The 25,622-nt window shown below is 43.4% G+C and overlaps 2 protein-coding genes across 2 annotated transcripts in view; one reads left to right on the plus strand and one right to left on the minus strand.

The window, feature by feature from the left end:
* Positions 1-852: 852 nt before the first annotated feature.
* Positions 853-8,006, plus strand: LOC117430917 (uncharacterized). Its single transcript, XM_058998234.1, has 4 exons — positions 853-1,030; positions 3,026-3,096; positions 3,627-4,022; positions 6,829-8,006. The coding sequence occupies exons 1-4, from the start codon at positions 915-917 to the stop codon at positions 7,005-7,007; spliced, it is 762 nt and encodes a 253-aa protein (XP_058854217.1). The 5' UTR covers positions 853-914; the 3' UTR covers positions 7,008-8,006.
* Positions 8,007-16,580: 8,574 nt separating this feature from the next.
* The window catches only part of LOC117430366 (leucine-rich repeat-containing protein 75A-like), a 30,548-nt gene continuing 21,506 nt past the window's right edge, over positions 16,581-25,622 (minus strand). The window contains exon 4 of the mRNA XM_034050344.3: positions 16,581-17,872. Coding sequence (XP_033906235.1) covers positions 17,260-17,872 — 613 coding nt within the window. The 3' untranslated portion in view covers positions 16,581-17,259. The remainder of the gene's footprint in view (positions 17,873-25,622) is intronic.

Genomic DNA, 25,622 nt, shown 5'->3' on the forward strand with positions numbered 1-25,622 from the left:
TGGTACTGTACTGTGGCGCAGTTGGGGCAACACTTGCAAACGTTCCTGAAAACTGGTGGGCCTGGCAACTGGGTAGCATACTGGGCAGAACCAGTTCTGGTACTAGAACACAGCCCGGTACCAGTATTACTGGACTGAAACTACTATTTTTAATACAGAATAAAAACAGTTTATTATTTTGAGTTTCATCTGCAGTGCCACAGTGGGCTGGGATTCGGTTCAATAGCCAATCCACTTGGAGAGGCCAGAAACGAAGTGGAGGTTTGAGGGAAGCACAATACAAGACTGTCTAGAGATTTGAATGACCTGTTACCTAGGACTGTGGAATCAGCTCAAGTTGTTCCTTCCTCAAACAGCATGCTTGTTTTGGAAGCAACAGCTTTGATATGAATATCAACAATCATACAGATGACCTCTTTATACAAATAATCTGTAGGCTTTCATCAACAGCGACTGTACATCTGACTCTAGATTTATAGGCAGTCTATTTATCCAGGATGTTCAGCCTGGTATTCATCAGAGAGACGTCTCCAACATGCGCTTACTAATGTGTTTCTAATCAACTGACATCAGTGGCAGTTCACCCAGAATGAAATGCAAAAGGTATGATCAGCTATAGAGGGGCAATGCCCCCTGGCCCGCCCCTACCTCCAGCATTCCTGTGTGCGGTGACCAAGCCCACGTTATATCCCAGGCAAGCCCCAGCCACCGCGCCCCAGCCAATGGTCTGCGTGTGCATCATTTTATGACAGATGACAGAACTCCGAGGCAATGGCACGCCGCCCAGCTAGCTACTGGATTGCTTGCTTTATCTTGGTCACTCGGGCTGTTTGCTGGATACTTGATTACCATGAAGATTCCCGTATAAAAATCCCTTCTGCAGGAGGCAAAGTGCAGAAGCAACTTGGCAACGGATGAGAGCTGAGCGCCAGGGCAGCGATACCGGTTCTATCTCAGACACACAGACAGTCAGACAGACAGACAGACAGACAGACAGACAGACAGACACGCAGACACAGCAGAGGCGCAGGTGAGCTAAACTAGAGGATTGTCTTGGTATGTTTTATTTCTCTGTTTTTAGATCATACAAAAATCTTTATATCCTCTGCTTCAGTGTGCATCCAGGGCACTGGGATAAGGGGGCATCATATGTTTATACAAGTGCTACTAAGTTGTGGACCATGAAAGCACAGCAAAGTTTAGGACAGTACTGTGTAGTGAAAGTATGGTAAAGCATGGCCAAGCATGGCAAAGGAACATTGTAAAACACAGTAAATGCATAGTAAAAGCAAGATAAACTGGCAAATTGCTGCAAACATTTGCCGTGGCATAGCTTTATGAAGAATATTGGTGGTTTGTCTATACACATGGTCTATATTATATGCAGATAATATAGACCAAGAAATTATATGATTCTTCAAATGTAATTGTTGACGACTGTAAGTCGCCCTGGATAAGGGCGTCTGCTAAGAAATAATAATAATAATAATAATAATAATAATAATAATAATAATGATGAAAAAATAAGTTGGATATGTTGATTATCTATGAAACTTGTAGCTTGTGAATATATATCAGCAGTGTGGAGTAGTGGTTAGGGCTCTGGACTCTTGACCGGAGAGTTGTGGATTCAATGCCCAGTGGGGACACTGCTGCTGTACCCTTGAGCAAGGTACTTTACCTAGATTGCTCCAGTAAAAACCCAACTGTAAAATGGGTAATTGTATGTAAAAATAATGTGATATCTTGTAACAATTGTAAGTCGCCCTGGATAAGGGCGTCTGCTAAGAAATAAATAAATAATATATCTAGATTCAAATTTGTTGGCTTATTTTCTAAGCTTGGTCTAAACACAGTACATCAAACATATGTGCAAAGATTAAGACAGGGAGGCAGACAGGCAGAGAGACAGGCAGGGAGACACGGAGACAGGCAGGGAGACAGTGAGGCTTCTACCATTGACAGACACACCCTATTGATTTAAGCTGTCATTGCAAGACAATAGGCAACACCAGGAGGAAAAACAAACCGATGTGAAATATCATGGGAAATCTCTGTGGTTACAATTTAGATTTAAAAGAAAAATGGTAACACTACTCAGCACTGTAACGTAATTGTAAATGTGTGCACATTTAAATAAACATTTTAAAGTGTCTAATTTACAGCACGTTGACAGTAACGTTTACAGTGCTGCATTTTAAGAACATTTCTGGATTTTATTGAAAAGTCAATGCATTTTTTCCACTGTCGAATCATATATAAAATATATATGAAATATATTCTGCCATATATTCTTAATATAGATTATACTTTAAACACCCCTCACTTATGAAACGTATATATTTATGTTTAAAATGTAATTAAAATAAATAAATAAATAAACAGATTAAATCTAAAGTTATGTAGATATATCTCCAAGAGTCCATGTTGATACATAATTGCTAAATATATTTATTTCATGCAGTAATACTTAATAATACAAAATCTATCTTGTTAATGTCAGATTTGATTCCCCAAACCTTTTATGATCAATAAAAATTCCAGAAGAATAAACTGGGGCATTCTTATCTTTTACTGGTTTGATTCCCATGTCACTAAACATTAAGGGTCACATTCATGTTAACAGTTTAAGAGTGGAGAGAAATGAAAGATAATGTTTATGACACTAACATCTAAATCTAATTTAAGTGTCACTTAAATATACATTGAACATAACAGCAACGCCCTGAACCCATTATGCTGCACACACGTTTGTCTATTTACAGGAGGGAGTGTGGAGTGAGCTCATTTTAACAGAATACTGCCAATTGCCATTTTGATGGGGCTGGGAAATGGAACTGGATTTGGGGGTTGATTTTAAAAAGGAATTGACAAACACTGTTTACTTTAGATTTCCTCTCACACCTGAAGAAGAGCCCTTGGAGCTGTTGAAGGCTGGGATTTGTACATTCGCTCTAATAAACATGAAGTAAAATAAGTGTGTTCCAGCTACAACAATGCTTCAACCCTGTCCTTCTGTTTTTAGCAACGAAGCCACAGAAAAGGCCACCATGCTTCCAGCCCATTGTATGGTGTCCTGTTTGCTTATCAGCGCAGGTGGGTACTCCAGTCAGCCGTATAACATTTCAACGCCATTATCATGCAGCTGATGTGAGTGCTTTTATCAATGAGGTGCTCTGGAAAGCTCTGCAGATTGAAGTGTTCTATTTCCAGCACAAATGCTTTCTGCAGTTGTTCAGTATGTTTGCTTGGGTCTGATAATGAATCTTTTCCACTAGCATGTAAAAAGCCGCTTGCCTGTTGGTCTTCAGTTTAGTGAATGGCTCTTATCCGAGGGGCTGTGGTAGCACTGCAGCTACAACAGTATGTGTTACTGTGGTAGAATGGCATCACAGTGAATTGAAAACCATTGCACTATTATCGTACTGTAGCAGCAGGACTGCTTTGCGTCCGGTTCTATATATTATTTCAACATAGTTGCAATCTACTGTATTGAGGCATTAAAGTAGCTTTTTAAAAAATAAATACCCCGATTTAGATCATTGCGTTGTAGAGTGTCTGCTTTGATCTTTCCTAGTGACCCAATCAGTTTGACAAGTAATAATTCTGAACTTTTTTCCCCATAGTCACCAGTACAACACCAGCGGAGTCCTCCTCCTCTGCTCCTGTCTCGTTACTTACCAGCACAACACCAGCAGAGTCCTCCTCCTCACCTCCTGTCTCGTCACTTACCAACACAACACCAGCAGAGTCCTCCTCCTCACCTCCTGTCTCATCACTTACCAGCACAACACCAGCAGAGTCCTCCTCCACTGCTCCTGCCTCATTACTTACCAGCACCATCTACAATGACACTGCTCACAGCACTGAAACTCCAGCACTCCCCACCACGTCCACAAGTACAGAGCAGGCTTCCAGCACTTCCTCTCCCACCACAGTGCCCACCACCGAGGGAGAGGGGCTGTGGGCCGGGGATATTGTCGGGATCACCGTGGGAAGCGTGGCTGGGGTGGCAGTATTTGGTAAGTTATCTGTGATGCAACCACGTCATTCAGTGCAGTTCAAGAGTCAGCCTGAAATATAATTAATAACAAGGGAGTTAATATCCTGTGCACAGGGGCGTTACTGGCTGGGGAACTTATCAAGCAAGAATGCCCATTGCTTGCTTGTTACGCATTTATAAATGAGTTATCTAAAGTTTTGAAGGGTTATAAAATAGGCCGGTTAGGTTAGACAATGTCATTTTAATGAAGTTTTATATTGTAAGTCATGTCATAAAGTAATGACAAGGTTTCTAATACGGGCTTCAGCTGCATGTTTATAACATCGTATTGCGGTATGCTGTCGTTATTAATAACGCTCTAATTAACATTCATAGATGCTTTATGAATTATTAATTACAAGTGTTGCCACGTCTGCGACACCATTTTCTTCTCCCAAGCTGGCAATCGATTCATACTAAAACAGAGTGCTTTCGAACACCCAGGGAAGTAAGATAAAATACAATACAGGACGTGGAGAGAATAATAACTGGCATTCAGCATGCTATAACACTGCATAATTCCATCAAGGACACCCGATACAGAAAAAAAAACAAGAGCAGGGCTCCAGTAGCTGAGTAATGCAGTGCCCAATGTAAACTGTGCACTAGATATCACAATCTGTGTTTACACAGTGATAATGTTTTAGTATGTGTTACAAAACAACAGAGTGCAATGCAAAACAATGCTGCTGTTCTACGCTGTCGTCTCAATGTGCTTTACAGGGGCACACAATAAAAAAAATAGCTCCATAAAAACTGCCCGAGCAATCAATACACCCTGCAGTGCTTGCCTGGATTCAGCAGCTGATCTCAAGATTAGCATTCACTGTGGATCCCCTGGTTGGTGCTGGAAGGTTCCTAACAGCTTTGAGCTTCTGGATCTCTGTCGCCAGCCCTAAAAATAAAGGCGGCATTGTGTTCAATTAACTGTAGTGCAACATGGGTACCAGCAAGCCCTTTCTGCCAGTCCTCAATCAGCCGTAACCCTTGTATGAATTCCTGCTCAACAATGCTGGGGCAGGACCGGTGTATATTTCCGTTGAACATTAGAGTGAATGGGAGCCACTATGGGAAAAATACAAGGAAGGGGATCAAAATAAGATAGTGTTAATTCCCTGCTCAGCTGGGAAATCTGAGAAACTGACTTGTTGGCCTAGAGTATGAGGAACTGGCTTCATAAAAGATGCAGAACTTCCCTTTTCTCGAGTCTGCTGACATGGCCCTGTTGCCCTGTTCAAACACAGTGGCGGCTGTGCTGATAACCTGTGCTAAAAATGAACCCGTGAGAAATATAGCCGGGGGCGAAACTGCTGTAAATCAAGATCGTTTTTAAAAGGTAACCAGCTTGAAATGTCATTTTAAAAGTTTGCCCTGTTTGCAGTTGTTCCATGTGTTTGTTATTTACAGCTGTCTGTACATTCCTGTGTGCTTAGGGAAGCCTTGCAGTTATATATCTTCCCTGCTTCCAGAGCAATCACCTGCAGGGTGAAACAGCAGTCGAGTATAGCAGGGTGTCCAATCACAGTCCAGGTGGGCCATTCCGCTCCAGGTTTAACAGGTAAAACAAGATCATGACCAGGGTCTGGATGGAGGGTGAATTGGTTCAGTTAAACAGGGTTGGAACAAAGACCAGGAGTGGAAGAGCTAGCTTTGGACTCCCCTGGATTATTTTATTGGACTGAATCGATAATCGTGTTTCTGACAGGCATCTGAAGTTACCAAGCATCAGCACCACTGCTAGCGAGACGTTCTGTTGAGCGGACAACCGGTTTGGCAATAAACGTTATTCATTATTTTATATTACAGCCCTAGGTTGGGAACTCACACTAGTCCTGCGGCCAGTTTTGTACATTATTTGAATGATCTGGAAGCAGGATTTACAGCAATCAGACCCCTTTAAAACCTCTGTCCTGCCTTGTAGCTTCGTGAACTTCTAACAGGAAACCTCCAGAGTTTTTAACCCCAGCTGATCCTCTGTGGAACGCAGTTTACAAGCAGAGGAAGCGACAAGTTCACAGGAAAGTTCTGCACAATCATACGTGAAAATAATGCAAATAACATAACACTGGCAGGATGTGCTCTCAGGTCCCGCCTCCCGGTAGTGTTTTAACACTGGCAGGACGTGCTCTCAGGTCCCGCCTCCCGGTAGTGTTTTAACACTGGCAGGACGTGCTCTCAGGTCCCGCCTCCCGGTAGTGTTTTAACACTGGCAGGACGTGCTCTCAGGTCCCGCCTCCCGGTAGAGTTTTAACACTGGCAGGACGTGCTCTCAGGTCCCGCCTCCCGGTAGTGTTTTAACACTGGCAGGATGTGCTCTCAGGTCCCGCCTCCCGGTAGTGTTTTAACACTGGCAGGATGTGCTCTCAGGTCCCGCCTCCCGGTAGTGTTTTAACACTGGCAGGACGTGCTCTCAGGTCCCGCCTCCCGGTAGTGTTTTAACACTGGCAGGACGTGCTCTCAGGTCCCGCCTCCCGGTAGTGTTTTAACACTGGCAGGATGTGCTCTCAGGTCCCGCCTCCCGGTAGTGTTTTAACACTGGCAGGATGTGCTCTCAGGTCCCGCCCCCGGTGGTGTTTTAACACTGGCAGGATGTGCTCTCAGGTCCCGCCTCCCGGTAGTGTTTTAACACTGGCAGGATGTGCTCTCAGGTCCCGCCTCCCGGTAGTGTTTTAACACTGGCAGGATGTGCTCTCAGGTCCCGCCTCCCGGTAGTTTTATAAGTGAAGTTCGTCCATTGCACGGCCCTGCTTGTCTTGAACATTCCTACACTATCTGTGTCTTGGTAGGTGTCGGGATTGCTGTTGGACTAAAGTTCCTGGGGAAAGGATTCAACACAGTCCAGCCCAACAGAGGGAGCCCTCCCAGTGACATCCAGCTGGAGTGCGGGGACAAGACAGCGGAGCGGAACACAGAGGAAGTGACGGGGGAAGCGGGTCCGAGCGAAGACCCTGGAGTGGGAGACTGAAGATTCCCAGTCAGGTCCTTCTTAACAGCTAGGTTTTTTTTTTTTTGTTCGATATCTTCATTTGAAATCTGCTATCTTTGTTCTTCCGGTTGCTGCTGTTGTACTGGGTTTTTATAGCGCCTTGTCGTCATGCAGCCGTCAAAGTGCGTGTAACCCTTAGAAAAGTCTCCCATAGTAAAAGCATAGCAAAGTGTAACTGAGCATAGTGAAAGCATGGGAAAGCACAGGCATGCATTGTGAAGAACAACAAGAGATGCAAAAATACTGTGCAAAAATACTCCAGTAAGCTTTTATAAGGGAAGGCTCTAAAAAAAACCTGGTATAACAGCAGCAAACAAATGTATAAAAATAAAATCATTCAGAAAACAGAATGTGGTCAAGTCAGAACCTTCAGTTAGCACTGGTGTAACTAATATTGGTTCCCTTGAATATTTGTTCCCATCAGCAAACATTTGTTCCCCCCCAACATGTGTGTTTGTTATTTATCCTATTTTTAAGTGCTGCATGCGTAATGCTATAAATGAGAGCACTGTAGCCAGGCTGTTATCGTGTATTACTGTAAGGGAGACGGGACCGGCTTTGGGTTAGGTTTAAGGAAAGTGGTCTCAAAATTAAGGTTTTAGTTGAAGTGCATTGATATAGACTTATATGCAAAGAAAGATGACTTTGTTACAAAAAAATAAGAGGGTACAAATATTCGGAAGGGGAACCAATATTCCCGAAAATTGTTTCTAAGGGAGTACGAATATTCATTCCTGGAGGAACAAATAGTCAGAGGGAACATATATTCATCAATCCAGTCTGTATAGAAGAGTGACTCTAGTCTTTCATGAACAGGTCATTTCACGCTCCAGTATGTGATTTTAAAAAGGATATTCAAACATGAAAAAAGCCATGCTGGTCCCCGGCAGCGCTAACTAGAAAAGAGGGCTACTGAATACATTCTCTGGCAAATCAGGGTTCAAATAAAATCAATAACTACCAGAACAAGTTGTTTGGTGTGTCTTGTAATAAAATTATTTTCTACGCTATATCGCATATATCTAAAATCCTATTGTTGTCTGTTTATAGTAAATATTTGCATTCTGTAATAACTAATAGAATTGAAATAAAACCATTGTTTTAAAAATGTGTCGAGCCCAGTTATTTTGATCGTAGTGGGTGGGGTTGAACGACCAGAAGAAAGGTCCGGGACAGCTGAAGTGAGGGGCAGTGACGGGGGGCTGGGGTGTGCTGTTTAAAACAGGGCTGTATCATCTCCATCTCTCAAGCCAAGCTTGTTTAGTTATGATAAGGCTCTCTGCATTTAGAGGACCCCAGTCCAGCTGCCTCTAATCCTTCATGTCCCATATAAAAGCTCCCCATGTTAAAAGTACAGCCCAGTGTAATAAAGCACAGTGAAAGCATGGCACAGCATAGGTAAGCATTGTAGAGAATAGCGCGGTTTGGTAAAGCACATTAATAAACATGGCAATCCAGGGTAAACTGTGGTAGACTTTGATAAGGGATGCCCAGGTTTGCTGCAGAGGGATCATCCCTGATCATCTATCTGGTCTCTTTCATCAGGGTCAGAGCGTATCTCCGGCCCCTGTGCAACACAGTCCAGAGCTTGAGGAACCCGCAGTGCATTAACCCATCCGCTTCATTCAATATTGATCGAGGAACTTACTGCGTCTTTTCATCATTGCGTTTGTGAACATGAATCTATAATAGGACAATAAAGCCGACTATTAATCTCCAGCTGCGGTCTCTCAACGAAGGCAGCAGTGGAAGTGCATGCTATCTGTTATCTGGTAAGTAAGTGTGTTGAATGGTAAGCATGGCTTAGTCTGTAGAATCTATTTTAATGATCTGAACACTGTTTAGCTCTGTATTATTACAGCTGCTGTTTTGCCCCCTGGGGTGATTTATAGTCCTGTTTATTAACATCATTACTGCATCTGTACAATAAAGCACAGTGAATTAGGATCGGCGACCACTGTGGATTGTTTAGGTAAAATATAACAGTGTGCGTGTGTGTGTGAGTGTGTGTGTGCGTGTGCGTGTGTGTGTGTCTCAGTGTGCGTGTGTGTGCGCGTGTGTGTGTGTAGAGGGGTCTGTTTTATAATCATAGACCAAATATCTCACTTTATCTCAATCAACCGAAATGTTCACAGATTCCAGTAAGCTTATTTAGCAGAAGTGAAACGTTGCAGTTTAAACGAGGAGCGCGGTTTATTAATTTGGATCTAATTCAAACCTTCATAAAGAGAGGGGGCAAACCGCAGCATCTTCCCCAGACTGTGTCACTTCTCTGGGCCTGACTATGCAGATCACGCCCACAGCTCAGTGTCTGTGTCAGCTAAACTGGTGCCTGTCGACACAGCGCTGAGAGATGCATTGATCTGCAGTGTCCTGCCTGATACTGCCAGGTGTAACAATGCATTCCAGATAAGAGCAGCATGGCCTGTAAGGAAGGTGTGCTTTATTACTGCAGTGTAGCTTCACCTGGAGAGCTGAGGGGGGACACTGACCTATTTCTGCTTTCAAATCTGCCTGTGCTGGACCTTTGTACTGTACCATGCAAAGCAATAAAAAATGCCCTTGACCACAGTACAGGCACAGCAAAGTCTAACTAAGATAGGGAACGCACAGGTGAGCATTGCAGAGCCCAGAGAGGTATGGTAAAGCATACTATAGAATACACATGCATAGTATAAACCATGGGAAAAGAACGCGTCCTCATTGTCAATACAGTGCTCCTCGTTTAGTAATTGATACAGAATGTCCTCAGAATTTTCTTTTACCAGCAGCCAGCAGCCGCTGTTTACTCTACAGTCGTGTTGTGTGCAATGCAATACTGGTGTCTGACAATTTAAAACACAAAGCTTGGGTTCCTTACAGTGGATTCAAACCCAGGAGCTGCGAGGTGCATGGCAGGATGAAGACAGCCCCCTGCCTCTCCCCCTAACCCCTGCCACAAAAACATGTTTTGTGCTGGATCACTGATTGCTCAGGGCATGACCTTCACTCGTAGAGGGAGGGGAAAGCTACCATTAAAATGACTACATTTGCTTGGATTCGTTCCTTCAGCTTAGGGTTGAGTTGGGTGTGAGCTGGCTTCATTGGGATTGTTTCTGAATTGCTTATTCTGCAGCTGTTTACTTATATGAGAGCGACTCACTGCTCTCTTGCTGGGAGGAATCCCACCCACGTGTGAGATCAGCCAGCTCGCAAACACAGGAGCCATTATCCAGCAGGGGAACTGTGGTGCAGCAGAGCCCTCCTGTGGATAAAGACCGGTACTGCAGTCTGCTTCAGAACAGCATCACTGGCCGTCTTAAAGGAGAGACGATGACCAAGACTATTTGGTAGGGCTGCGCTGACACTCGTAATTGCCTTTAAGAAGTATTTATCGGCAGGCGGTAAATAAGTCCATTCATTAAAGTGTTGATTGCAAAAGCCGAATAGCTGTGCTTACAATTGAGTCTCAATAAAAAGCGATTAAGTTCTGCTAACAATTGCTATAATTACACTTTCAATCTTCAGTACATGTATTTTCTTACTGCGTGTACCATCAGCTGGGATGCTGAATTTAAATGTGGACAATCCAGGCCATTTGTTCTGAAGCTGAGGAAGGCAGTTGGTCCAGCAGTAACAAAAACGCACGGGTGCTGTCTACCCAACGGCCACTAGATGGCTCTCTAACCCAGGTCTTGTCGACACAGGGAGGGAGACTTTGATGACTGCAAAGCCTGAGCCGTCATTCAAAGAAGTGAAACTGCTGGCATCTTCTGCACCATCAGCAGTCCCCTAAGCATTGCAACATCATCAATTAACTATGAGCCACTCTGTTCTGACACAGTGGGTTCTGATAAGAGTGCTGCGGGAGCATTCTGCACAAAGAGAAGAGAATCGCTTTTATTATTGAACTTCAAAACAATTATAGTCAAGTTTTGTTTTATTTTTATGAACCGACCAGCTGCTCCTTCGAATGACAGGCCAGGTAAGAAAGCAGTGTTTCACGTCCTTTGACACTAGATGCATTAGGGATCAATGCAATCTCCTTTATGTAGAAACACGTGAGCCCTACGGATTGATAGCCTGTAATGTTCTATCAATGCATAAGTTCACATTCGTCACGGTTGCTGAGTCCTGCAGTAAGGGGTAGATTGTCAAAGTTATTTGCATAGATTTTACTCTTTTGTGTTAAATATTAGACATTCTCATAATAATAATGCCAAATACATATTTAATTGCAGCATAACCTTTAATTACACAGAAACCAAAATGGAATTGTAGCATCATTATCCGCATCATTACTGTTGACTCTCTCTCTCTCTCTCTCTCTCTCTCTCTCTCTCTCTCTCTCTCTCTCTCTCTCTCTCTCTCTCTCTCTCTCTCCAGTCAGGTGTTTCCTTTCTGAAAAAAATGAATAATACCCTTGCTGGTATATTAAAAATAATGAATTTCATTAGCATGTCAACACACAGTGAAAGCGGTGCTAAAGCCAACCTGCGATCTGTGAGCATCGCCAGGCAGTCTCCTTTTGAATGACGACAAGTGGTCTAACTTTGAATTAAGGGGGATGCGATAATAAGTGACAAATGAATTACAGAGACTGTTATGCACGAATGTAACTTGAAGCTGTCAGAATGCCGTCACTGTGACTCAGTGACACCACGGAGGTGTTGGACTGCTGACTTTGTTCAACAAACACGCTAAGAAATGATTCAACGTCTCGGAGCCAAAAATAAAGTAGTGACGTCAGTTTAATGTCCTCTCACAGGTGATGATTAAACAGGTTCGCAAGTCTTGACATTACCAGTGGAAATATCCACAATCAGTGACAAGCCAGGAGATTGCAATAAATTGCATAACAGCTCGATCCATTCCTGGTTTTACTAGGAGTTTAAGACCCCAGTGGTTGAAAAAAAGGGTATTATTTAATAAGCCAGAAGCTGAATATGCATACAAAAGGATACGAAACAGGTTAAAAAAAATAAAAAATCTAATATTACAAAGATCCAAATTAGCTTGAAAGTGAAATGCAAAGCCCGTAAAAGCAAAGAAAAATCCTTCTGATTATAAAAATAGTTCTTTTCATGTCTTCAAAGGGAGTTCTGTTTCGTTGATTTGACCTTTGAGTGTTCTTTCTCTACACTCGAGAGAACGTGTCTCGCTTCAGTAACAGTTTTCATTCAAAAGGAAAGGGGCAAGGGGGTGGAAATTGGGTGCTCAACATGTATTTCAAGATGAATATGACTAAAGCTAATCAGAGGCAATACTACAATGACATGTCTTCAATGAAGACGTTGTTGTTGGAGTGGTTACCAGCACAGTTTAATGTTTTCTGAGATATTCTAACCAAAGCTTCGAATTTGACTTTCAAAAAACCTTGGTGAAGAAACCTGCTGGGAAGTACTAATACTGCATCAGCAGCTTCCTCTGTACGCCATACCCGTGGTCTTCCAATCAGTGCATCTCCTCTTCAGAACGGGCTGGGTGTTATCTTGTGAGATGTTGAGATGCTGAGAAATTAAGCTGACAATTAGCGATGCGAGAGACAAGAGAGACAGCTCTATGCCAGCTGCGAGTTTGAATAATTGAGATCTCACTGCAGAGAGCTGGGGAGATGGGATGCGTGCGGAGCTCAGCGGTTAGGGTGAACGAATCAGGTGTTGGTGGATACGGGTTCAGCAACAAACCAGTTGCTGCTGCCCAGCTACAAACTCTCTCAAACTTGCGAAAGTATCCCAGTAAGGTTTTTACAAGGGAGGCATTTACAACAATTGACTGAGAGCCGCCAGCCTGACCAGTAGATACAATGCGAAGTTGCATTTGTAAATTGAATGGGTTTCGATCAAATCCAGGCCTGCGCACTGTATGCTGCTGAGACGAACGCACTTTGTCTGACCTTGCTAAGTGGATTTGGTTTGGATGCTATTTGAAGTTCGTGCCGTATCTCTTTCATTCTGTTAATGTAGAACATGCCTCAGGGATTTTCCATTTTTAATGCTGCGTGTATATTTCTGAGGTGGCGTTTTTGTGTGATTTTCCGAAGCAAAGTGCGATTAAACTGTAAGAGACAGGGTGAGTGTACATCAACACTCCCAGCACACACACGCTGGAAGCAAAGCAGTCCAAGAGCTCCATTTCCAGTGTCCTCTGTTCAGATTATTGCTGACCTTGCGCTGACTTGCTTTAAGAAAAGCAGCGACCGCCCTCTCCTTGATTTATAACTGCATCCTGTTCTCAAGAGCCGGTCTGGGAGTATTCAAAATACAGAATAAAAAAAAAAACTGTGTGGGGTGTGGAACTTCCAGGCTCTCCACTGTTAAAATTAAAAAACGAAGCTTGGATAATTAATCTCGCAGCAGAAAAAGGAATCACAACTACCACAAGACAATCACTGAGACCACGGGCGACGTCCACAGCTTTAGAAGATTCAATTGTAATATCCCTTCTGTGTGACCAAATAGGTCCACGTGGGTTTTCACTCAATCTGCTTCTCAAAAAACAACTGATGAGAAATCGAAATGCATGAAGACACTGAGAAAGGGTATTTTGAGATAACAACAACAACATTGTGCATATATAGCGCCTTTCAAGACCAGGTCCTCCTCTCACAGCGCTGCCCACATTGTAGCAAATTCAAAAGATAAATTCTAATTCAAACAGCTTTAATGTTAATGGGAACTTTATCCCCCAATGCTTTCAATCATAATTGAGGCGAGACCCTTTGCGAAGCTCCTGGTTCAAAGCAGAAACCAGGCTTCAAAGGTTTTTAACAATTAAAACAGTGATTCAGGAATTTTACTGAACTGCATAAAAAGCACCTTAAGATTAGCATTTTAATTAGGGAGGTATTATTTCTCTAGCTGTTTTTTTTAAATAAATTAAGAGATTTTATATTGAGTGAACATCAAAGTGTGTGTGTGTGTGTGTGTGTGTGTGTGTGTGTGTGTGTGTGTGTGTCTAGACTCAATATCCTATTTATCAAAGTCTGCACTTTGGGAAATGTCCTTTTAAGTGGACTTGAAAGCATTTAATGATAGTGATAGTGGGGCAACAAAATACATGGGAGACTATTTGGTCTTCTTTCATTCTCCAATAAAACTAGAAAGGAAAGGTCTGGTTATTATAACCACCTCGTGCTGAACGTTGATTAACCTCCACGGCCCGACATCTTTAAAAACAGATCATTGATTCACTAAGCCAAGCCCCTTCGCTTCCTGGCCCTTACCTCTTTCAGAGCCTTTCAAAATCAATTTACAGGTTCAATATTTCTCACTACGCCTGGCCAAAGCGCGGTCAGGCACATCACAGATCCTTTGATTTCATTTAGCCCCTCTTTCCATTTTTCATTTCGCCTTACCGAGCTGGGACTCTCTGTGGCTGCTTGTTAGAAAAGCAATCAGAACTCTTCCATTCGCTAGAACTGCCCGTGTTCAAGGATTGAATTATGTGGGCTTCAACACCTGCGTAATTTCCAGTTCAAATATATTTCGAGAGGCGATAGACCCTGTCCTTATTTAACAGCAGCTGCTGAGAATCATTCAATCAGGTCTTACCTTTTTCCAACCTATCAGATCAAATTCAAATGCTTCATTGTGTGGATATTAAAACCACGACTCCCTCCATATACAAACCTACACCACTCTATGTATACTTTATCACACTCTATGTACATTGCAAAAAAAAACAATGTAATAAAATAATGGGGGTGAACACAAACTGTCCAACTAGCCTGCTTAAGAAGAGGCTCACAGTGATAACAACCCCCATCTCTCCCCTCCGCCCGCAGCCACCAGAAACACAAGCAGAAACAGCATTTCAACTCCACCAGTCTGTCTGATTTGATTATTTATTCTTCATGACAGCAAGCCAAAGTTTGTCATTCCAAAGTCTGCATTTAATAACACAGATGGCTTTTAATTATTATAATTGTTATTTTTATTAATGATATATATATATAATTTCCCTCTAAAACAGTTTATAACATACAAAACGGACAATGTATTTATGTTTTTCACACAATCCTATTATTCAGGGCAATAGCATTAGAAAGTGGCAGTGAAGATGCAGTATTGTATAAACTGTACATGCTCTCTCTACCTGCAGTTCCAGGCAGAACTATTGCAGAGATTAGCATTGCACCAATCAGACATGACAGAAAGGAATGTGCTAACCGACCAGCCACAAGAGGGCGCTACTGTACCCGGAAAGAACAGCATAGCTGATCTGACTGGCTGTGCATGCTGTACTTTTACAGTAGAGGGGAGGGGGGTGCACTGTCGTCTACGAGTGCAAAAGAAATTAGAGTTTAACTCTGATATCGTTGGACTGAGTTAGAGTCGTATTTGCGTTGTGATACTTCAAAGAATGATCTGTTCTCGCTGCAAATAAAAAAGGGTTCAATTTCTTAATTTGAAATGGCTCTCCGCTAGCTAAGCAAGTGAAATATTCTTCTGAAGAAAAAGTCAGAGAATGTCAAAAAAAAAAAAAAAAGCTATTTTATATCTTGTTCATGACATTTCTCGTCTGGTTTCACAGACTCTAATCATTTTAGACTTGCCTAATGTTACTTAGCTAAGGTATGGCAATTGAAGATTAGCGCTATTCAGAGAGGTACATGAAACCAGCCATGTAGGAGCTAGTCATTGAAACTTGAAGTTTTTATAACAACAACATTTAGTTTTCTTTTTAGAAAAAAAGAAACAGGTGTAAATTTAACAAGCTTTGACAATACAATCCCTTATAATTCAGACACTGCACAACAGACCTATCCTATAACTCTTGCATTTGAATGAGACAGCTCTGTGACATGTCATCAATGTTCGTAAACACTACTGGCAGTTCAAATGGGACTGGAACTGGATGGGGACTAAGGAGGATCGCCTGCTGGCATTCCTACTTATCTCAGCATGAGAATCTAACATAAAACAGCATCTGGGTAGTTGGTACTGTGGATGGGTTCTGCATCTCAATGGCTCGGACCTTTCAGAGACGAAAAGCTCAATGTGGTTTTCAGCAGGAAAAATGGATTCGGGGGGCAAGCGACAGAACATGAAACAGAAAGAAATATTTGCAACTGTCCGTTGTATTCACTGCATACTGAAATCGGCTGTGTCGGAAAATCCACATGCCTTGAACCCAAAAAGCACAAATGAAACAGCGGAGAGCAAGACCACAAAACAAGCAGGAAAGAGCTCTGTACAGCAGCGCTGGCCCTCTGCTCACTGACACAGCACTGGAAGCCATTCGCTAGTCTGGCTGATACAAAACAAATGAATTACAAAGGCCTCTATATAAGAGAGAAGTAAAGAGGGTTTGTGAAAGTTCAGCGCACTCCAGGAAGTCTTCTTCCTTTGAAGAGTGTCTGGCCTGGTCCCAGATCCTGTGCTCACACGACACTGTAGTGGAGCTCAGTGCTGTGGCTGCCTTCTTAGCGGACGGCTCACATACACCCTGTTTCACTTCAAACCCAGGATCTCCTGTCTTGTAGCTCTAATCACGGCTGTACTTTGTACTGAGCACTTCAGAAACTTTGAATCCAGGCAAGGCAGACAAAAACCAACACAAGCAATGGGGAACACCTACAAAAAAAACGTTTTATGCAGTATAAAAACTTAGAAATTGAATCTTTTAAAAACGTACACACACACACACGTTACGATTGACAACAGTTGCAATTTTCCACATTCCTCCGACTCAAAAGGTGTAAAATCAAACCTGCTTTTTTGCTCCTGGAGCTTCAGGATAAAGAAGCCTTACATTCGCATTACAAAAATATCTTATATAGATCATGTTGGATTGCACATGGTTCTCCTGCTAAGTCAACAGTCCAGCAATCCATTAGCAGTGCAGTCGCTGCTGTCTTTGGGGTGATATGGCACGTCTTCATTACACAAGGCATTGGGAGACAGGCATCCTCTGCTCTAAAACAGATCACAAATAAATTCTCACATACAATATAAAAACATGCAAGAGCACAGAGACAGAGTACCATAAGCCAAGCTACCAAACCCACATTTTAGCTTACAATTTAGTTGTATATAAAATAATTTTTATCTTGTCATATCCAGAATTTTTTTTGGCTTGTTTCTTCTTAACTTCACTTCCTTTTTTGATAGCCTCTCTTCTTGCCCAGCGTTACCGTGACTTTCAGGTTATGGGCTGGCGCGTTGCGTGCGGACGTCACAAGACACAAGGTAACACGCAGGAAAGAGAGAAGAAAAAAAAAAACGTGACCCAGGAGTCCTAGGTCCTCTCATGTCTGATTGGCTGCCAACGCAGTCATGTGATCGCCTGTTTCAACACTGCTGATGCACTTCTCCACGGAGTCCGTCTCCGATTGGCCAGCGAACAGCAGGCTGTTCTCCCTCAGGTCCTCCTCCTCTGAATCCAGATCACCCAGGCTCTCGGAGTGGTTCCCATCATGGTTCTCCAGGTCGCTCACTTGGCTCTCCCCGAACTCCATGATGGTGGGCAGGTTCCCTTGCTTGGGGCACCGTTTCCGCAGGCTGACCAGGAAGGGCTGCGGCAGGGAGAAGATGTCCACGTTGTTGCCCAGGTCGATCCACGTGATGCTGGGGAACATCTCCAGGTCTTTGAGGGTGTCGATGATGTCTCGCAGGACGGCCTTGGTGAGCCAGTTCCCGTTGACCGAGAGGGTGTTGAGCAGAGGCAGGGCGCTGAGCGTGGGGAGCAGCTGGAGGAAGGCTTCGTCTGTCAGCTCTGTGAAGCACAGCTCCACGCTGGTGACCAGCCTGGCGTTCTGCTGCAGGTACGAGATGAGCCGGTCCATGTCCTTCACGGTCAGGGGGATCCCGGACAGGTCCAAGGTGTTGTTGTGGGGGGGGCTGGAGAGGACAGCTTTCAGGCTGCCAGGAAAGAAAGAACAGGACGGGGTCAACCTTTGAAACAACGTGTCCCAAGCTATTTAGTACAAAGTTATGCAACATTAACAGTTAATGAAAATCAAAATATTCAATTTTAAAAAATTCAATGTTTTTTTTTTTTTAATGACTTGCCAGTTTTTGAAAAGGTCCCTTGATTAAATGATGCTGAGAGCAATACAAGTACCATTTAAACTGAGTTTCTTAATGCTTGTTAGGAGCATCGTTTGTTTCAAGGAAAGGTCCCCTAACTGATTTGAATACAGATTGCAGCAGTTTCACAGGGTCACAGAACACATGCTGACAGATGCCACACTGTGGCACTGTGACTTCACGCCCACTCAAAAGCGATGGCTTTGCGCTTCGTACCACTAAATTCTTTACTGTTTTGTTTGTAACTGTAGCTGATTGAGAGGAGAATCTCCGATGGGATCACAGAGTCAGATTAGCCTGTGCAAGCAGCATACAACTGCTGTTTAGAACTAATAGCTTCCTCGCTGCCTTCCAAAGTTTTGATTTAGGTCCAATTTATTTTCCTCCAGCTCAAGCAACTTATTAAAAAAAAGAAGCATTTAGCTGGCAATGAAAAGCAGCTGCAGCCCTGCTCTACTTAGGGGCTGTGAGGAAACCAAAATAAGACAGATTAATGAAAGCAGACAGCTCCACTACACTGCGAAGCTGACGAGAGTTCCCTGCACGGAAACGCTCAGCCTTTCAATTCTCACAGGGCCCCGGCAAGCTGGATGCTCCTGAACTCTGGAGACCCACAGCTCCATTTTCTCATCGGAAACCACGCTGAAAAAAAAATACAGAAAACACCTCCCTAGCATCCTCCTCCCTGCCAAAATATTTGCTCCAAGTCCGTTTATGTGACCGGAATTGGAATCTTGTTGGAACGGTCTCAGAAAAAAAAAACAAATAATAAAAAACACACACAGAACTCTTTCCCAGCCAATCAGTGTTAGAAATGTTACATTATTAATATATAAAACAGCCCCAGGATGTGTCTTTGGCAAAAGCACATTTTCAGAAAGGAATAACAATAATGTTATAAAAGAAGCAGGAATCCACTTGCAACAATAACAGCTCCTGCCAGCAGCTATGCTGCTTCTTGCTAGTTTTATAGGTTTATTCCTCTCCGAAAGTGTTGCCTGTGCCTCTGCATGTTATATTGTGCTTCCATCACTAAGGATGATATAACTGTATGGATCCAAAGCGTTGCCAGAGTTTTTCTACGGCAGCCAATTCATTCTCTGTTTTAACATTCAAAAGATCCACCTTTAATGGAAATATATGTCCTTATTTATTTTACCATTCAATTTATTTTTCCGAGCGACCCCCAGCTGTCTCGGGCTTCAGATCACTCACAGCCTCCTCGCAGATTTACTGCACCACTGCAATCCCTCGTTCACAGGTAATGATGCCGGAAGCTCAAGGTCGCTGCCGGATTGTTTTTCACGCTTCAGGGAAGGTCAGCCACTCCTTCCGACTGTCATTTGAATTACCTGAGTTTGATTACTGCTTTGAAAAGGTGGAGGCGAAGCAAGGCTAAGCTTTGCCTGTGAATGGTCGCAGGTAAAGCTTTCCCCCGGCGACACTGTAACGCACACCTGTAATGACTTCTCTCACACAGGAAGTGGCAGGAGCTGGCCGCCCGGTCGCCACGGCAGCCACTCAATTGAATAAGCTACAGAGCCTCAGCTGCTCACAACCTCAACGAGCAGTCACGGGATTTCTTCAAAGTCAGAAGCAAAAAACGAAGTCTTCAGCAGCAGACTTGCAATATTCAACATGAATACATAAAGATGCAATGGAGTAACGACACACAGTGCTGCACATGCTGGGGGATGGTACCGGCCACTCAGAAATAAGCAACAAGTGAACCTTTGACACACACATGCTGGGGGATAGATTTAGGTGTCGAAGCTTTAGGCAGGGTTCTGTCCGACCAGGTACTAAAAAACAGAAACTAAACAAAGGAGGTTCTTTGTATTTGGGTCCTTATAAGTCCACTGGGGGATAGGGAAAGCCTTGTGAAAGGGCAAAAAGCATAGAGGGGCTTCATAGTGAAAGTGCTGTGAATACAAAGTGTTAGCAAACATTTAGAAATACTACAAGAAACGGAATGAATTCCACGGCAAACGCTTGGACTGGACGCTTTTCTCAATGTCTTCAGTAAGCAGGGCAGAGGGTCGGTGTCAACCGGCGACCAGGCAGTCTTTACCACTGCACGAGCACTGTCTCGCCACCAGGGGTCAGTATCCGCAGCGGCAGCGCATCACACCGCACATTATGGAAATTGCGAGGGTATGAGGCATTCCTTTAATGCAAAACTCATTTGATTGGCTGACCACGCCTTGATACAGTAAGTAACTGTGACAGGCAGGTGTTCCTGAAACCTGGTGTACAAATTGCTGTCTTTATCTGGTATAGCACGTTGCATCCTCTCAGTAACTCAGCTGCATTGCCATTAGGCACGCAGTTCCCATCTCCCAGCCTCTGTTGTTAGCTCGAGTTGGATTACTGACTTTCCACATCTATCATTTTTCTAACATCAATTATATATGCTTCAGTTCCTTTGCTTCCTACAAAGTCCATCTGCTTAACAGGTCCTCTGCTGCTAGATACACAGCGAGTGCAATCTAAACAGACAGAGGGCAGGCTAGCAAGCCGGCTTCAACCACACCACGGTCACTGGCAAAGGAACGACTTATCCAGCCCTGCAAAAAGCTGACGGACACACGGATGGATCCACTGAAGACATTGTTAAGATCTCCAGTTCTGCTTGTTCAAGTACTAAGCATCACTGTTGCATTCACCTTTTACAATGTTTCAGCAGTCTACCAACGGAGTCTGTAACAGGTTCAGGGGTTATAAAGAGTTCCATTATTATCTGGAACAGTAATATGTGGTCCTTGTTCATTTTCGTTCAGTTAATTCAATTTGGACAGCTGCAATAATCTTCTAATAATGCACTACTGTAACCAAGAAAGAAGCAACAGAAATGAATACTGGATGATATATATATTTATATATATATTAAAGGATGGCTATTTTAGGGCTGTCTCATTTCGTTAGATCAGTGATCAGCACACTTCCTCCCATAAAGCTTTAATAAACCAAAGCAGTGGCATAAAGCTTCTCCATGGTAACTGGGTTTACCCTCGCCCTTTACAGATCGCTAATCTCATTAACGCTGCAGCGAGGAATAAAGAGCAAGTTGTTTCACTAGCATTGTGTGGAGCTGGAGCCTGGCCATGTCTGGCAATGGGGACAGCAGACCACACGGCTTTCACACACGGCTCCCTTTGTCTCAGTGGCAATTGGGGAAAACTCAATTAAAAAAAGCTGACTTATCGCACCCGCCAATAGTGAAAGGGGGTTGTGGAGAGACCTCGCTCCCTTCTCTAGTTCCTCTGCCGCATCGAAACTGATGCTTGTGAGCACCGTCGTTCAGCTGGGGTACAGCACTGCAGATCCACTGCTGATGATGGGTATGAGCCAGGGGTTCATTTTAACCGGAACTTAGCATTAAGGAAGAGGGATGGCATTTTTGTCTCTAGACCTAATCTACTGATCTTGGTTTGCAGCAGCTCCCACATATGCTTCCAAGTTCTCTTCTGGTTTATTGCTGGCGTCGGTAGCTGCATGCCGACCTTTGCCTAGCCATGTTTTTAAGATAATCTTGCCATTGCTCAGCACCAAACAAATACAAGCGGAAGAGCTTTAGTCAAACAGCCCTGAAGGAAAGCCTGTGTAGGTGGCTCGCTGCGTGAGGCTCTGTAGAGCACCAGGGTGATTCACTGTTGAATGAATGCGTCATTGGAGCTCGCAAAATGAAAGCGATCAGCAATGGATTCATTAATTGTTGCATCACTATGTAACTTGTATAGGAAACAGTGCCACCCGCTGCTCAGAAGTGTTCTCACATTTCTTCGACTTGGTCTAGTGACAGTATAGCCCAGCGCCCTCCCTTAGCTTTCATGGGTACTCAGTGTCGACACACATCCCCTGTGCTGCTGCAGTGGCTGATCTGGATGCTAAAGCTGGTATGAGAGAGCTGATGCCTGCCTCCCACTCCTGGCAGGGGGGCTGGGCACAGGGCACGAGCAGATTAGTGAACCCTGTTCTTTCACTCTGTAACGTCTTAGCCTAGATAAGCGCTTTTAAGACAGCACAAACATGTTCTCATCAATAGCGTACAATGAAATCCCTGCAATGCAATTTATCCGTGTTTCGCTCCTGGCGAGAGAGAAGCCCCGCTAGCTAGCGGCAGACTGCTCCCTTCCACTCCGTTTAACACAAAACTGCGTCAAATGTCTTTGAATTTTTTAATACACAATTCCCTTTTAAGATGTGTTCATTTTTTTTTTCTCTCTCTGAGTGCTTCTGAGTAGATCTGGTGCTTTGGTATTGAGTTTTATGATAATTTTTTTTCCATTATTGTTTCATCTATTGAAAGCTTCGTGCCCTGGCATGTGAGACTGTGGTCTACTGCAGAACAGTTGGAGCCAACAGTGTGTCACAGATAAGCTCTGGGGAAAATCTATTAAACCAATTATCTGAGCAACAAGCTATGCATTACATTACTGCATCCCTTGTAAAAGTTTACCCTAGTAAAAGCATAGCAAAGTGTAATAACACACAGTGAAAGCATGGGAAAGCATAGGTAAGCATTGCAAAGAATAGCGAGGTATGGTAAAGCATAATACAAATTGGCAAACCATGGTGAGCAATGGTACAGTAAATGCATAGTTTAACCATGGGGAAACTTGCACAAATACCATGGTCAATTTTATAAGGGTTTCACACACTGTATTATTAGAATTTGGTTTATGGCCAGCATTGAAGGAATTCAAATGGAAGGTGCAATGCATGGGCCGCTTTGATACAGCACACTGCGGAGTCCCTCTGACAGACTGTACAGGCTTGTAAGAGATAGGGGAAGGATCCTAACAGAAGATCCCTATCTCTGCTCTGTTGTGCTGTGTAATGCTGCAGCCCTGTCTTGAAACAATTTGCTGTCTTTCTGAGTTGTCCTTCCAGCTGGCTCGGGGATACTGTATGCTCCTGATTATCTGGCAGAATTCTAATTCTAATTCTAATTCAGAATTCTAATTCTAATTCTAATTCAGAATTCTAATTCTAATTCTAATTCAGAATTCTAATTCAGTCTGAGACGCTTGTTTTTTGAGCTGCTGGGTTGTTTTGCATGCTGCTGTGCTGTTTGTTAACATATTCATTATTAAAAGGAGAGATAGCCATTCCTACCATTAATGAAACAGGAGACTTCAAAGCGGGACCCATAAACCCTTTTATCGCAAAAGGAACAAAGAGAGAAAGCGGCTTTTCATTTGCAGTCTCCTCATTCATAATTGAAGACGTGGGTGGGAAGATGAAGCTCTGACAAGGGAGTGGTGCTGAAAGGTCTGGGACCATTAAACAGAGGCCAGCCGTACACAGCTTTTAATGCTACAGACTCGTGAGATGATGTCACCATGAGGTCATTTACAAAGAACATGCTCCATTAAGAAAGATAGGATACACACCAAAATATATTCTCTCTCTCTCTCTCTCTCTCTCTCTCTCTCTCTCTCTCTCTCTCTCTCTCTCTCTCTCTCTCTCTCTCTCTCTCTCTCTCTCTCTCTCTCTCTCTCTCTCTCTATAATGTGGTGTTTATGTGTGTTTTGGTGATGGCTGGCAGGGATGGGGTTAATCCCTAGCCCTGCCAAATACATGTGAGAATGTGGCTGTGCCCAAATAAGATAATTGGTGCTAATTGGGAACAGCCACAGAGAATAAAAAGAGAGTTTGCCGGTCCATTTGGAGAGACCACCAGGGAGCTGGGAACAAGCGAAAAGGCTGTGTGTGTGAATCCTGAGTAAAGGAACAGTGTGACCCTGTCTGTAAACTTGACGGTGTGGTACAAGAGTTTTTTTGACTGGTAAACGGCTTAGCTGTCCAGCTTTAGTTAGCACTGGAAGAAAAGTCTAGTCTGGTAATCCACGTGGGAGTTTTTTATTTTATAAAATTGCACAAACAAACCTGAGCCGGAAGGCTGTGTTATATATATTATAACAAAGAAGATTGCATGATAGAAACAGCCAACAGGAAAGTGTAAGAGACTCAGATGAAATGTTGTAGCTGTTTATTAAAATAGTGAGTTCTGAGTTTATCGATTTACTTTTCTTCATGAAGTTTTAATAATGATTGATCCTGATTCTCCTTGGATACAGAGTGGTTTGCTGGTTTGGAATTCTCTCTCTCTCTCTCTCTCTCTCTCTCTCTCTCTCTCTCTCGATGTTATCTAGGAATGGAAACCTTAAGGCCATGCTAAATAACAAACAGCTTTTAGGCATCCCCTTTGAAATAATATTGTAAGTAAAACACAATGTGAAAATTCTGATTTGCATCCCAAGCTCCTCTTGCAGAGCTTCTGTGTTCGATGCATTTCTTCATCCTGTCCACTGCTGCTATACATAACAGCTGCTGCAGGTCTGACTCACAGACTTAGGGGAGAGGAAGCCTGGGTCCTTACCAGGGGGGGGGGGGGGGTGAACAGACTGCAAACAAGGCGTGTGTTTGTTTGGCTAAGCTACAAACTGAACACAAACTAGTTCCTATTGAGACGCGGTGCATCAAAGGGAAGGGAATCTGTAAAAATCATGGGCCGCAGTAGCATCCTAAAAGGATGTAGATTATAATACACTATCCTCTAGTTCTATCACCCTTATAAAGGTTTGCCACACAACCTACACACTTTTACTGTTTCTCCTTGGTTATACAATGCATTTACCATAGGTTACCATGGTTTGCCATGCTAAATAATATGATTTACCCTACCTCTCTGGGCTTTACAAGGCTTATCTATGCTTTACTGTGCTTTCACTATGGGGAAACGTAAGGGGAGAAGGGTTTAATAATGGTACAATGGGAGTATTTGTACACAGCAGCCAGGATGCAGTAATATATCCTGAACAGAAGGACACTGTGACAGAATTAGATGCAGTAGTCTTGTTATTCCTCTGATAAGGGCGTGAGTCACCCAGCACCTGGACAGGCTCTTGTGTGAGTAAGCGAGGCCTGTCTGTCTGCCTGCCTGCCTGCCTTTAATGAGCCTGGTTCTTTGCTTGTGAGCAGCTTTTAAAGTTTTAATAAAACTGCATGCAGCAGCAATTAGGAAGAACAGATGAAATGCCAATTAGACTAATGCATCCTTTTTCTAAATGAAAAAAATAAAATGAGGTTTGCTCCTGGCTGGGGGAGCTAAAAAGAAGGCTGCTGTGTTCTCTCTCAGTCAGACAGCAGCATTTCATACATTCATGGACTGTTTTATAAACACTCCACACACACACAATGAAGATTTTGAACGCATCTGTAACACTGTAGAGAAACATGCCATTGCAGATTAAAATAATAATAATAATACAGTAATTAATTTGGAATGCATTCAATTAAACTTTTTTTTTAATTTAGCCAGTTGTTTTTACCATTTTCTCCCATTTTAGAACAGCCAATTATTTTTAGGCTGCGCTCACCGCTACCACCCCTGCGCTGACTCGGGAGTGGCGAAGATGAACACACGCTGTCCTCCGAAGCGTGTGCCGTCAGCCGACCACTTCTTTACACTCTGCAGACTCACCGTGTAGTCACCTCAGAGCTACAGCGTTGGAGGACAACGCAGCTCTGGGCAGCTTACAGGCAAGCCCGCAGGCGCCCGGCCAGACCACAGGGG

Source organism: Acipenser ruthenus, chromosome 24 (genome assembly GCF_902713425.1).
Source record: "Acipenser ruthenus chromosome 24, fAciRut3.2 maternal haplotype, whole genome shotgun sequence".
Lineage (NCBI taxonomy): Eukaryota > Metazoa > Chordata > Actinopteri > Acipenseriformes > Acipenseridae > Acipenser > Acipenser ruthenus.